The 14425-nt window shown below is 34.3% G+C and overlaps 2 protein-coding genes across 4 annotated transcripts; one reads left to right on the forward strand and one right to left on the reverse strand.

Annotated features, from left to right (window-relative positions):
• The first annotated feature begins 3453 nt into the window (after positions 1 to 3453).
• Positions 3454 to 5644, forward strand: LOC133880915 (protein CASPARIAN STRIP INTEGRITY FACTOR 1-like). 3 transcript variants are annotated; one of them, XM_062319876.1, is made up of 3 exons: positions 3454 to 3655; positions 4085 to 4146; positions 5237 to 5644. In XM_062319876.1, the coding sequence occupies exons 1-3, from the start codon at positions 3574 to 3576 to the stop codon at positions 5363 to 5365; spliced, it is 273 nt and encodes a 90-aa protein (XP_062175860.1). In that variant the 5' UTR covers positions 3454 to 3573; the 3' UTR covers positions 5366 to 5644. The 3 variants fall into 3 exon arrangements, with proteins under 3 accessions (XP_062175860.1, XP_062175859.1, XP_062175858.1); XM_062319875.1 differs by having other exon boundaries at positions 3459 to 3655; positions 5204 to 5644; XM_062319874.1 differs by having other exon boundaries at positions 3471 to 3655; positions 5192 to 5644.
• A 2790-nt stretch (positions 5645 to 8434) lies between these two features.
• Positions 8435 to 12631, reverse strand: LOC133882813 (bifunctional phosphatase IMPL2, chloroplastic). Its single transcript, XM_062322037.1, has 9 exons — positions 12179 to 12631; positions 11308 to 11386; positions 10737 to 10831; positions 10595 to 10644; positions 10051 to 10175; positions 9796 to 9862; positions 9268 to 9357; positions 8824 to 8935; positions 8435 to 8679 (listed from the first exon to the last, which is right to left on the reverse strand). The coding sequence occupies exons 1-9, from the start codon at positions 12507 to 12509 to the stop codon at positions 8609 to 8611; spliced, it is 1020 nt and encodes a 339-aa protein (XP_062178021.1). The 5' UTR covers positions 12510 to 12631; the 3' UTR covers positions 8435 to 8608.
• Between the last annotated feature and the right edge of the window lie 1794 nt (positions 12632 to 14425).

A 14425-nucleotide genomic window follows, 5' to 3' on the forward strand; every position in this document is an offset into this window, starting at 1 on the left:
AATTATACTTCTTTTATATTAAAATAATACACAGGGAATGAATAGTAGACATGTATACATTGAGAATTACTATTCATTCACAACCCCCTCATCTAAATATAGAGCATCTGCTGTGGGAGGTTTTTTTAATGTTTTTCATGAAATTTTCCTTAAATATAGGGAAGGGAACCAATATAGGGTTCCCTAAATATAGGGAAGGGAACTAATATAGGGTAAGAGCACTAGTTGCTCTTACCCTATATTAGTTCCCTTCCCTATATTTAGGAAAAATTTCATGAAAAACATAAAAAAATCTTCCACAGCAGATGCCCTATATTTAGATGAGGGGGTTGGGAATGAATAGTGATTCCCTATGTATACATGTCTACTATTCATTCCCTATGTATTATTTTAATATAAAAGAAGTATATTTAATTGATATAGGAAAGAGAGAAAAAGGGAGAAAGGGAGAAAAAGAATAAAATAAGAGTAAAAAAATAATATTTAATTGATATAGGGAAAAGTAAGGGAATCTATTGTGGGGTATTTTTTTATAGGGAAGCAAAAAGTAGTTTTGTTCCCTAAATATAGGGAAAATAGTTGGGAATCTGCTGCTAGTGCTCTAACTGCTACTAGTGCTCTTAAGAGCACTAGCAGCAGATTCCCAACCATTTTCCTTATATTTAGATAACAAAACTATTTTTTGCTTCCCTATAAAAAAAAACACCCACAATAGATTCCCTTACATTTCCCTATATCAATTAAATATTATTTTTTTACTCGTACTTTTTTATTTTTCTCTCTTTCCTACTTTTTCTCTCTTACCTATATCAATTAAATATACATTTTTATATTAAAATAATACATAGGAAAGGAATAGTAGACATGTATACATAGAGAATTACTATTCATTCTCAACCCCCTCATCTAAATATATGGTATCTGTTGTGAGAGTTTTTTTTTTTTTATGTTTTTCATGAAATTTTCTCTAAATATAGGGAAGGGAACCAATATAGGGTAACTGTTGCTAGTGCTCTTAGGGATTGCTATTGATAATTTGGTTTTTTGGTCTTCCAACATAAAAAATAAAAAAAAAAGAAAAAAAGAAAAAAGAAAAAAGAAAAAAGAAAAATAAAATAGAAAGAAAGAAAGAAAGAAAAAAAAAAGAAAAGTAAACTGATTGTGAATATGAGTATCCCATAGGGGACAAGGAATCTGATGCCAACCCGACTCCAAATAACAAAGGTGTATCAACCACCGAAGACCCCAACAAATTAGTATTCAGATAATAAAAGAGAAATAGAATTCACTTTATTGGATGTCCAAAGGACCAAAGGTAACCTAAAAAAGACCAAAGTTTATTATTGGAGATGACTGTTACAAGTCATCACAAATTAGGTTCTACATGTGACATCTTCTTTTTAGGAGAACTCAAAAAAGGCAACCTTGGCCATGCCAAGTGCCATGTTTTCATGCTTAGGCATGCTTGTAATGACAAAATCACAATGATCTCACACTCAAACTTCCATTACCCAGTCTAATGCAGATAATTTATACATTTACTGTTAAAATATTATTTAAATGGTTAAATTCACACTTTTCTATTCATTTAACTTTTTCAAATAAGTGGTGATCATTAAACATAGTGTCAGAGCATAGGTTATGAGTTTGAACCGTGCGTATGTAATTCACATTCTATTTCAACTAAATATTTCATATGTTAAACTTCACTTATTAAGGAAAAGTTTGAACTTGCAAAGAGAAAGGATCTTAGCAAAAGAGCTTGTCGAAGTGAGCCAGCGCTGGGGTATAACTCTGATGCTTAAGTCAGTATAAATCAAAGGAAACAACTTTTATAGTAGATTTGCCTTAGCCGTCGGCCGCATGTCACGCCTTCATCGGAACTTCCTTGTTGCATACATGACTCCTATCACATGATTTTCTCGTGCCGTGGATCACGGGGACAATTACTGGCGTGCCAAAAAAAGAGATTTAATATGCCTGTTATTTGACTGGTTGGTTCATGAATCGGGTATCGGGTCCACCGGCCCAACAAAACTGAATCATTTGATCACATAAACCTGCAGTACTAATTAATCATGGTTGGTGTTCAACCTTGATTGGCGTATGGAAAATTGACCTACAAAGCTAGGAAGTAGATCAAGCAATTATTGAGTACTTATTAGGAAGGGCAGAATTATTTGAATTAAATCAGGGGGGGGCCTGTCCTAACACCACTTTGTTAGAAAAGGAAGCAAAAGGATAAGACTATTTTAAGTCTGAAGGTGTTTCTCTTTATTCTCCACCATTGTCATTCTAGTGGCATTTGGTGCGTGGTCCTTGTCTTTAACGATAATTGAAACCACTAGTCATCCACAAAAGCTATTTTATGCCAACCTAACATGCCAAGATAATCTCCTAATCACCAAGCATGCCTTCCAAGATTGCACTGCACCCTTTTTGAGCTTACACGGTGAAACTAAAAATACTATTCTAGGCTCCTCATCCTCATGCATAAATTTGCATATTTTACAGTATAATTGGTGATTTAGCATGATATCATATAAGAGGTTTTGATTTTAAACTTTGTCTCCACAATTCATTCTTCATTTCAATTAAATATTCTACTTATTGAAAGGAAGTTTAAGCCTACTTGTGAGGGTGAGTGTTAAAATGCTAATTAAATGATTGAATTCATCATTTTCTATATATATATATATATATCAACTTAGGCTATATATTAAGATAAATGATGATTTAATAAAAATGACTTCAGCACGAACTGTTTGGTGGATTTGTTCAATATTGGCTCAAGCCAACTTGGGCACCCCAAGTAAGTTTCATGATTAAAGTGAAATGGCTTCTGTAGTTAGCCAACTCATTGCACCCACTCGTTTCGCTTACACTCCACTTGCCTCACTACCCTCCGTCCATATACAGAGAGTACTAGTGTTATTCTCTCGTTAAGAATATGAGCCACCTTTTCTAACAAGAGTAATGTTAAAAACTACACCCCCATCTCACTTTAGTTGACGCGGCAGTGCTCACCAACCACTCCAAGATCAATCATCGCTAAAAGGAAAAAAAAAAAAAAAAAATCAAAAAACTGATGAATATTATCACGTCGGTACTATAATATAGAAGTATGGTATTTAACATTTATCTTCTAACAAATACTAATGGGCTTTGGTAAAAAATCAAAAAGTTGAAAATATAAGCTGACTTTGTTTTATAACTGAGGGGTAATCTGATAATTTCCACTAGGGTTCTTTCTCATAGTCAGACTATCATCTAAAATATTGAACATATCAAATCCAATGAATCCACTAACTTGGTAGACTTAGTGCCCCAACAACAGGAAAGTGGTCTCCGTCCCCTTTTCTGTTTGAATTTTAAACTAAAAAGAGAATGAAACTTACATTTTTATAATCGACTGTCAATTTTCAGTTTCTCTCAAAGACCCGGCCAGTTAAGTTTCCCACTCTTAGTCAATTCTTTTGCTCCTTAAAATGAGAAAGGAAGCATAACATTTGGTCTAATATTCTCTTGCATGAGAAACAAAGGTTATAATTAGAAAACACAAAGTTCCCTGACATGGCTCTCATTCATCTTCTAAAGAACTTCAGTCTTCTCTTCCTCATTTCAGCATCTCTCATCTTATCAACTTGTCTGGCAGGTGGGTCTTTTTAACTCACTTTGCTGCAGCCTTTGGTGCATGCCACTGCAACTCACTGTCAGACCTTTTTTTGAACAAGAAGGGGTTGAACACACACACACACACACACACACACACACACACATATATATATATATATATATATATATATATATATATATATATACATATCAACTGCTGAATAATGTTAGGGTTTTATTAAGTTGGTCATTAAAAGTTTCATGGGGCTTGATCTTGATCTTCTTTGCCTGTTGCTTATATTAGTGCAAGGCATGTCATGAACAAAATGAGCTGCATGTTCTTTTTGATGAAACTTTCTTCCATATATGATATATATATACTATTTTGCATGTGATTTGTTGGAAATATACAAGGCAAGAGGAGAAGTTTACACCATTTATTTGCTTGAATTGCTTTTGCATGCTGCAGGCCGACAGTACTCCAAGTTCGTCAATGAGTTGGCTACAGAAGCTGATGCAATATTTAACGAGGTTTGTTGATCTTATTTCCTTTTCCTTTTATTTTTTGCTTGTGTGTGGGGGTGGGGTGGGGGTGTTCTTTCTTCTTGTAGCCGTTTCATGTGATATGCATGCATGATAAAAAGCACTAGGGATGAATTGTACCGTTATAACATATCTGAAAAAGTTTGCCCTTTCTCTGAAAAATTGCTGACAGAACATTAAGGCAGTTAAATAAGCTCAAGGGATACGAAATGATGAACAATTCTAAAACTTTTACAGCTGGGTTTAAACTCTCTTTAATCAATAAGTGATGCTCCAACATGTAGAATATATAATTAAAACGAGCGGTGAATTATTAGAACATGCATGGTTCGAATTTAGGATCTCAGTTGTGATACCGTATTGAATAATCAAGTGTTTCAAAAGTTTTAATCGATAAGAAATGAAGAATTTAATAATATAATTTATAATTTAAATCATGTAATTTAGTTTGATGAATCCATAGGGTTAATAAACTTGCACAACAATCTTCCTTATTTGTCAGTTTCGCTGATTTGTTTTCCTGAGTTTTTACTGGTCAGGAAATACAATAGAAACCATCTCCTAATTTTGATTTTGAATTTAGGATCGATCTGCTACGATACCGTGTTAAATAATGAATTGTTCTAAAAGCTTAAACTAATTATAAAAATGATGAATTTAGTTATTTAATTTATAATCTAACAGTAATCATACAAATTTAGTTTGATGAATATATAAGGTTTAACTTGCACAATAATCTTCCTAATTTGTCAATTTTGCCGATTTATTTTTATGAGTTTTTATTGGCTAGGAAATACAACAAAAACCATCACCTTTTTAATTTCGAATTTAAGATTTTTGTTTTGATACCATGTTAAATAATCAATTATTCCAAAAACTCAAATTGATCATAAGAAATGATGAATTCAATAATTTAATTTATAATCTAATAGTAATCATGTAAATTTAGTTTGATGAATAGGGTTTAATGAACAATTGCACAAAAATCTTCCTTTTTATATATGATTTATTTTTTTGAGTTTTTACTGGCTAGGGAATACCACAGAAACGATCTCCTTCTGATTTCTTGTTAGAACAGCAACCATCTCGCCACAATGAAGAGGACACAATCCATGAAAGGCTTCTCAAGGCTAACACCAAAGACTATGGAAGCTATGATCCATCACCAGCTTTTGTGAAGCCTCCTTTCAAACTCATACCCAACTGATGCTTTAGCCTTACAGATTGGCAGTCTGAGTGGTAGTATCTAAATAAAGAAACATCTAGCTCTTTCTATATTATATTATATGGCATACAAAAAAAAAAAAAAAAAAAACCCTAAGTTTTGAACCCTCATATGTGTAATATATATATATAGTTTCTTTATTAGAAGAATGTGTGTCAAATTTAGTTATGTGGTATGTGTATACTAATAGTGAACTACATGAAGTGTATTGTGTTCTGTCTATCCGTAATATAATATATATAATGAGGTTACATTTATCCATGTCCATCTGTTGATTATGCACTGGTCGACAAAGTTTTCTTTTGAACTGGGTTTGAAGAATTTTTTTCAATCCAGTCTATTAAAATGACATGTGTTTTCAAAGGATATGTATGTGAAAATCATATGCGCGCATGTTCTATTAAAAATACATGTAAAAATCACATGCTCTATCCATACATGTGTTAGTTTAATAGACTAGCTAGCTGAACTCTTGTTTCAGAAAATGCCTGCAATAATAATGACTCTCTCCAGGGGAAAAGAAGGAGAAAAAAAAAAAAAAAAGAATCTAGGAGGAAGGGTGAAATTAATGAAGAAAATGAAAAGTATTATATGCAACAAATGGCCGTGGTGGAGATAGAATTTTCCTTCATAGAGGCAAAAATAAAGTACTCTAAAACAAAATTACAGTTAAGTATGATCCATTAGTTAAAAAAATTAAAATCTTTGTTTTGCTTATATTTGTAATATTTTAAAATAAATGTGTTATGCCGCACATACAGTTGGCACATGACGAGAGCCACGTGACATTAATTGATTGGTTTGACGCGGTTTACTGTTAATTAATTGGAGGGTAGATTAACGGAACAATAGACTTATTTGAAACTAGAGAAAAACTTAATTAAGGACCTAATTGTCGAAATTGAAACCACAAGAATTAAACCTAATTAAGGACTAGATTTGATATTTCCCTTATCGTTATGCACATTGTATTAGTGTTTTAGAATATATCCAGGGTAGCTCAAATCCGAGTTTCACCCAAATTGCTTAACAAGCAAGAGGTCGAGGGTTTGTGGATTTTAGAATTTTGTTTTCGGTGTTTCATAGTGCTTATTGATTGTTTCTCACGTACCACGAGCTTTAGGGATAACTAACTCCATTCCAAGAACATAAGTATGAAATGTTGAAAAATTCTCTGCAAAAAAGAAAAAAACACACACACACACACTTGAGTACGTAGGACTTAATGCAGCCATTTATAGATGGGTGTTTTCAAAAAATTTACGCCTGAAAATATTGTTCTATACCCGAGGAAGATGATATGGCGGTAGGGTTATGTGTATCGACTGCATCTGATTCGGAAATGCTTTTTTTGGCTTCCGCTTATTAAAGTATTGATTAAATTATTAAATTTATCTTTTCCTGTCATTTTAAGCTTTTGGGATAAATGGTGATCTAACACTGCTTTCACCAAAGTCGAAACAGTTGAAAAACCTCCGACGGAGGTGATTCCGAGTTGCCTCCGCCTCTAAAAGGTCGGAGTTGGATGGAATAGTCGGAGATGGGTCGGAGACTTACTGATTTTTGCCTACCCTTTAAGGTTTCACTTTTTCTTTTTCTTTTTTTTTTTTTTGACAAGTTAACATGGATTAAACTAAAGAAGACACAAAATCACCTAGACTAATAGTGATAGGAAGAGCTGAGATGGGTTACCATATGGTTGTGGGGTGAGGCCCACTAGATCGACAAGATTGTGGAATGCAGAAGTTTGCGGAGCAATCGATCTTTCTTGCAATCTTTAGCTGGTGTGGCTTCCAACGTTTAACTAAGTTTTCTTCTAACATAATTTATAAAATTGTTATATGTCTCTTAGCATGTAAGGAATACATATTTTTTTCTTAATAACATGTGAGAAATACATACTTTTTTAGTAGCTATAAGTTTTAGATTTGGCAAATCTAGTGTCAAATGTAATGTTTAAGTTTAGGGTTGAATCGGTGAAAATTCGGTGCTGAAATTAAGAGATAGAAGATTCGAATGAAATGACTCTAGTTCAATTGAGAATGTGCGTCAAGTTTTTACAAAGTTCTAGAATGCCTCGACCACGGTCATGATCGCATCCGATTTGAATGCGATATTAAAGGCACTTGTAGTAAGCCTCGATCGTAGTCTTGTTCGAACAAAAGGATCTTAGAATACCTCAATTAAAGTGGTAGTTGAACCATGTTCGATTGTCACTCAAAAAAATTGTGAAACCTAAGATCTCGTTCGAATGAGATTGCGATTGCGATATACTGTGTAAAACCTTAGCCAACTTAGCCCAAAAGAATTCAATTTTCTCCCTACTTATGTTGGCCTCGTAAGTTACGACTTTCATAACTTGGAAATATTATTTTTCATTGTTCTTGGAGATGTTTTTAAATGCCTTTTGAGCCTTAAACAATGTAATAATTTTCATTATACAAATCACAAAAAAGCCTATAGTCACTAGAGTTCTAGAACCATTGTGGTGGGAGGTGAACGAATCATTTGATTGGCTGACCACTCAAGTGATTTTACTTTTAAAGAATTCTTCAAAAAGTTATCCACTTTGTTATTAAAATCTCTATGTTGATTTTTTTATGTTTGCTTTAATTTTGGTATTGATATTTGTGGTGTTTGGCTTTAAAATTGATAACTTTGTCCCATACTTTATACTTGCCATGGCCTTTGTGGACGGCCTGATCAGCGTAATGCTTGATGACACTTCTAAAGTTGGTTGGAAGAAATTTCTTCAATCTAGTATATTAAATTGGCATGCCCTTAGAGCATATGATTCTCACATATATTTTTAAAATGTCTAAAATGCTCTTTGAACATATATCACATGTTCTATTAATCTTGTTAAAAATGTATGTAAAAATCCTTTGCTCCAAACACAAATGTCAAGTTTCAAGTAATGCTACTCTTTACACTTATTTATTACACTCATTTCATACCGGCTGATGTGACTTTTCTTATCCGCCACTTAAAAATAATAGAAGAAGACTCACATGCAGACAAAATTAAATTGAGGTGGGAAGGGAATATAGCTAATGAAATTCCACATATTATACAAGATGAAAATAGCCCTGCAATTGCTTTTCAGTATGCACAAACTTCAGATCCTCTTAACTGATTCTTTGCAGTCAATTTTTTTGAATTATAAAGGTCCATCTACATCCTTCAGGGAATAGTCTTTTACATATTACAGTTCAGTGCAAATGTTCACTGCCATTGTAATGAATCTACAGCTTGTTGGTGAACCTGTTTGTCCCCAGCCGCCAATACGTTAAAACCTGGAAAATACGGCGATAAGCATCGGGGCATTTTACAACTAAAATCATCAATATGATTTGACCATGCAAATCAGCTGCAAAACCAGAATGAAATGAATTTTATGGTCACTGCGAAAAAGAAAACATTGCAGATAATAAGCGTACTTGTTGCACTTGAATCTGGAGAAGCCACCCAGTGAAGCTGGTTTCCTTTCCAATCAGTGATAACACCCCCAGCACCTTCTATTACAGGTATTAGTGAAAGGAAATCGTATGGCTGTGAAAAAGAAAAAATTACAATGCTGATTAGATGAGAGCATTTTTTTTTTAATAAGATTGATTAGATGAGAGCATTATAGCTATATTTTCTGCATAAGATCATTAACAAACCAAAAAGATTGCAGACAAGGAAAAACCCTGGTAAATATGTCTGAGGTAGTTTCCCCAGTAACCCCCAAAAATTATCAGAATTTCTTTTCCAGCCTATTTGTTTTCTTGGAAAAACCTGGACACAACTATCTACTTGAAAGGTACCTATACCCATAGCCACACGTCCAGAGTGCCTTAGTCATATAGCAACAATGTAAAACAAAAATGTCCACAGCTTACCTTCAGACTAGACTCAACAACAAGATCCACAAAACCGGAAGCCAAAAGAGCATAAGCATAGCAGTCACAGCCATATAATGGCACTTTTACCTGCAAATCATAGAAGAGTCGGAAAAGAAAATTGGCTATCAATAAATCTATATTTCATTTTGTTTTGCAGTATAAGAGGTGTAATGTCTAATTTGTTTACTGGGAAACCATTAAATTTGATCAAAAGTCTCATTTTTGCTCAAAATATCAACAAATTGTACACTGCAAGACATCCGGTGACAGAACTTAAAATTGGCCCAAAATTTTGTCAGGAAGGCTGGTGGAGAGGTGCATAAACATAAAATGAAGTAAAGAGGAAAAAAATAAGTAAACATAAACACTATCAGAAACAGTCAAACTAATCAAATTATCATGATTTTCTTACAGATTTATCACATCATAAGCACATCATAGCAGTATCAGATATTACTGGGAAATATTCTTCATGCCACAAGCAACCTCCTTTTCAAAATCAATTTTAAGCAGATAAATGCAGACCTTGTTTCTAACACGAGCAAATGCTTCTACTGCATCTCCGCTGAATAGATGAGGACTTGTAGTGTACCTAAACAGAGAAAATGAAAGAGAAGAAATGCAAAAAGAAAATGGGTTATAGATCCACTACTTACAAAACTTATGCACGAACAGTTTCAATGTCCTCCCAAAAAAAACGCAGATGCAAGGAAAAAACATCACATGTACTATTTCCTGTACACTTTTTTTTCTGCTTCAGAAGAAATATAGTAATCATACAAGTAGGCTTGTGACAGTTTTGCACAAGAGCGAGTAGACAATTCTTGTCCATTTAGTGTTGTTCTCCTTCCACTTATTCCAATCCATCTCTCTCTTAGAATAGGCTGATTGATTATGCCAAGAATCTGAAAAAACATGCTTATAATTTTTAGAAGTTTGTGACTAATTTCACAAGAAGAACTAACCAGGCAATTATCTAAATTTCCACATTTCCACTCATGAGACAATACGTGACAAATTAAATGAACGAAATCTAGTACAAGAATATTTGAAAGGTAATACAACTCACATGCCCCAGAGACTAGGTTGCATGCTTAATTAGGGCGAAAAACCTTATCAACCGACAGCAATATATACTGAAGTGACAAGGACTGATTTTCTTTCCCTTCCTTCCTCACTTACTTTTTAAAATTTTCTAAAAATAGTATTTTATCTTTCAAATATATATAAAAAAAAAAATTAATAAAAAATCCTACATTTTCTATTAAACCAAAATAATGCAACTCCAAATTATGAACTAAGAAAGCAGCTGAGGAATTCTTACCGGTTTACCCCTGTATAACAGAGCAATGAGGGTACCAAACAATGGTTTTCCTGGAATAAATACAAGTTAAATTATTTGTGTATAATTCAAAAAGCTTTCAACCTCAATGATGATAATATTTCAAGAAAATAAAGAAAAATACCAGTGATGAAACTCTTTGTTCCATCTATTGGATCTAAAACCCAAACATAGTCCGCAAACTTCTCTTCGCACCTCCACCCATTCTCCTCTCCGTAACTGCAATTTCAATTTCAAATCTTTTGATAAGTTAGCATCGCATAAAATAATAATAATAATAATAATAAAATTAAAAAAAAAAAACTGACGATTTTCATTTTTTGGACTGGTAATTTACACATGGACACTGTGAATTTTTGAATCCACAACATTTCTTTAACTTCCATTTGATTTTTAAGGAGAAGATAGGAAAGGAAAAACAATAATAATAATAATCTGAACTTTAGATGATTTATTATCTGGGACTTGAGAGTCTGAAGTCAATACGCAACTAGCCCAAAACAACAACTTGGTATAGAGTAGGTAGACTTTTCATTCTTTTGTAAGGGAAAAAAAGAAAAAAAGTACAAGGACTTAGCAGATTTTCTTGCAGCTTGAATTATGTAGTTCTTTTTTCTTTATTATTTTTTTTTTTGTGGAGGGGGGGCAGAGATCCGGAAGAGCTGTAAATGAAAGGGCCCAGGGTCATCACTTACATTGCATGAGAAGGAAAACTCTCTAGTATAATTGAAACCATAGATTCCTCTGCTGATTGGTCTGCAATTGTTACAGGACCTGCAGCGAATCAAGTAAAAATATGACAAAAGACCTAATGTGACAACTAAGTCTAAATAAGCCACACACTATTATTCTTAGCCTGGGTATTTACAAAAGTAGAGAAAGAAAAGGACTTCAATTTGCCATCCTTTAAAATTATGGCCTTCCAGGACCAAACTAAACAAATAGTCTCTGTTGAACTAAGCCTACAGAATGCAAGTACCTCAGTTTAAGCAAAATAAATGGCATAAAAGCATGAAAATTTAGAAATTTGATTTGATCATATTTCACTTTCCTCAGTATTCTCAGAAACCCAGTAAGGGTTGACAGGATTAATTGAACTGCTGATCAAAAAGAGGGCTAATTGAACCACATGACCTCATATTTCTAATCAGCAACTTACCCTAATCATCCTTATCTAATACTTGCTGGTAGATATTCCCACTACACTTGATGTGAGCTATTAATTTAGCTTAATCAATGCATAACAAACCATGTTTAGATCTCCTATATGAGTTATTCAAATTTTGGACCATCAGAACAGCATAAGCTACAGATATTTAAGTTTTTTATTATAATTATTTTTGAATTCTTCTCAATTTTCAAGATTTAACATTGAACACAACCCACCTACCATTTGGATTTGTCCATGCAAGTTCTCGATATCTGACAAGAAAACCGCAAAAAAAAAAAAAAAAACACTTTCTTTTCCTCGATTTTGTCATTTGAAGCACATGATTCCAATCCAATCGAAAATCAAAAACCCATTTCCCAGTCTGAGATATGAAGGGCTTAATCATAGTGGCTTACTCAGATCCTCCTTGTCGATAATATCGAACTTCTTCCGGAAGTACTTCCGAATGACTTCTCCGGCGGCGTCGGCGACATCGTTGGCGACCTGGGCAAAGCGGTCGAGCTCGGAATCTTGAACTGCGTCGGCGATGAGGCCGTTGGAGAGCTCGGAGTTGGAGGCCATTGCGTGTCGGCGAGAGAGCGAGAGAGAGAGTGGGGAGCAAAGGTTTGGGACTTGGTTGAACGTGAGGGACGAGGTGGGAATGGTGGTGTGAGTGCGAATCAAAGGGTTGGGAGAGAAGAAGAGGAACGAAGGGTTTTTGGAGAGAAGGTGGGTCTGTGTCATCATCAATGCAGAGGTTTAAATAGGCGAGACTGAGAGAGAGCAGACAGGAGTGGGAGACAGTTGAGGCCGATGAGGCGAAGAGTGACGGAGGTGAACTCCTTCTGTTGTTTTCCGGCGCAAACTTTTCCTTAAGTTTAGGAACATAATTTAAGCCCAAAAAAAAAAAAAAAAAAAAAAGAGAAAGAAAGAAAAACCTTTTTAATGCTCAATATATTATAGGTTAAATACAAATTTATTTTTGGTTTACCATCTAATCAAAAAGAGCAAATCCAATTGGTAGACTAAAGTACAACGCAGTAAAAATTAATTTTTAAATTAATGTGTGTGTGTATATATATATATAAAAGTACTAATTCAATAATTAAATTTTACTGTTATGTCGTTCAATTCTATGACAGAAATTTACTAATGCTCCGTTTGTTTCGGTGTAAAATGATTTCGGCATTTTTCGGTGTTTGGTAGGAGCGAAAATAATAGTCAACCGGAAAATGATTTCTGTTTGACCAAAAATGCTTAGTAAATTTCGGAAAATGATTTACGTTTTTTAAAAGCGTAAATCGTTTTCTAAAGACGCTAGACGCGGTCGATCTATTTTTAAACAGCACAGTCGACGTTCACGTTCAAGCAGCCGACCACCATCGAAATATTGCCAGTATCGGAATCCGACAACATCCGGTTAATGTCGTCGGAATCTGGCGACGGAATCCGGCCACCTTCGTCGAAATCCGGTCAGCCAGATTTCGGCGACCAATCTGACCGGAATCCGGCCGGATTCCGACCATCTGACCGGATCTGGCCAGAGAGTCGGATTCCGACCGGCTGGCCGGATCTGGCCAGAGAGGCCGGTTCCCGACCGGCTGGCCGGACGGATCTGGCCAGATCCGGCCTCTCTGGCCAGATCCGGCCAGATGGCCAGAATCCGGCCTTTTGTGCCGGATTCCGGCGAAACTGCCGAAATCCGGCCACTTTCGCCTGAATTTGGCTATCCCAGATTCCGACGAAACTATTCGGATTCCGGCCTTTATCTCGAATTCTAGCTATATTAGCCAGAATCAGGTAAAAATAGACAGAATCTTGTCGGTCAGTAACCAAATCTCGTCATCGATGATTTTTATATTATTTTACATTAATATTTTTATGTTGTGAATAAAAATTGATTTTTATAAGTTAATATGATTGAATAAAAATATAAAAAAATATTTGCGATTTTCTGTACGCGCCAAACACCGAAAAATGCTTTCGACGGAAAATTGTTTTTCGAAAAATGACTTCTCTGAAACCATTTTATAACGGAAACCATTTTACGTCGAAACAAACGGAGCATAAATATGAATTTAATTACGACAAGAGGAATTAAAGGAAGAGGGAAAAAAATTACTTTACAAAAGCTTCTTTCTTTTTCTCTTGTTCAACTTATCTTAAACAATTTTCGATTGCTATCTCCTCGGATTTGGACATAGTGCAATAAGTTTATGTATTACATGTAATACAAATAGTTAATGAATGTAAGAGGGCAGGCGAGCTCTGTACCTGTTCGGATAGCCCGAACATATTTAAGTTTGTTTGCCCTCTCATATTGATTACCCATACTACATATTATTGAAACAAAAATTACAAAAACTCAAAGAGATAATAGTTACAAGTATTAAAGAAACAAGAGTTCCAAGAACTTAAAAAATTGAGTTATAATAACTTAAGAGACAGGAGTTACTACATGATAAATTAGATTTATTATTGTTAATGTAGAAGTAAAAGAGACATGTAACGTTCAGACTCTTTCTCTATAAATATAATCTTATATACAATCAAATGAATCAAAGAAAGATGTAGTAAAAAAAAAGCTTTGACATACGGATCGTAGGTTATAGACCAAACCACCTTAATTTTCTTTCTTAAATTATGTGATCTTATATGTATAA

Source organism: Alnus glutinosa, chromosome 11 (assembly GCF_958979055.1).
Source record: "Alnus glutinosa chromosome 11, dhAlnGlut1.1, whole genome shotgun sequence".
Lineage (NCBI taxonomy): Eukaryota > Viridiplantae > Streptophyta > Magnoliopsida > Fagales > Betulaceae > Alnus > Alnus glutinosa.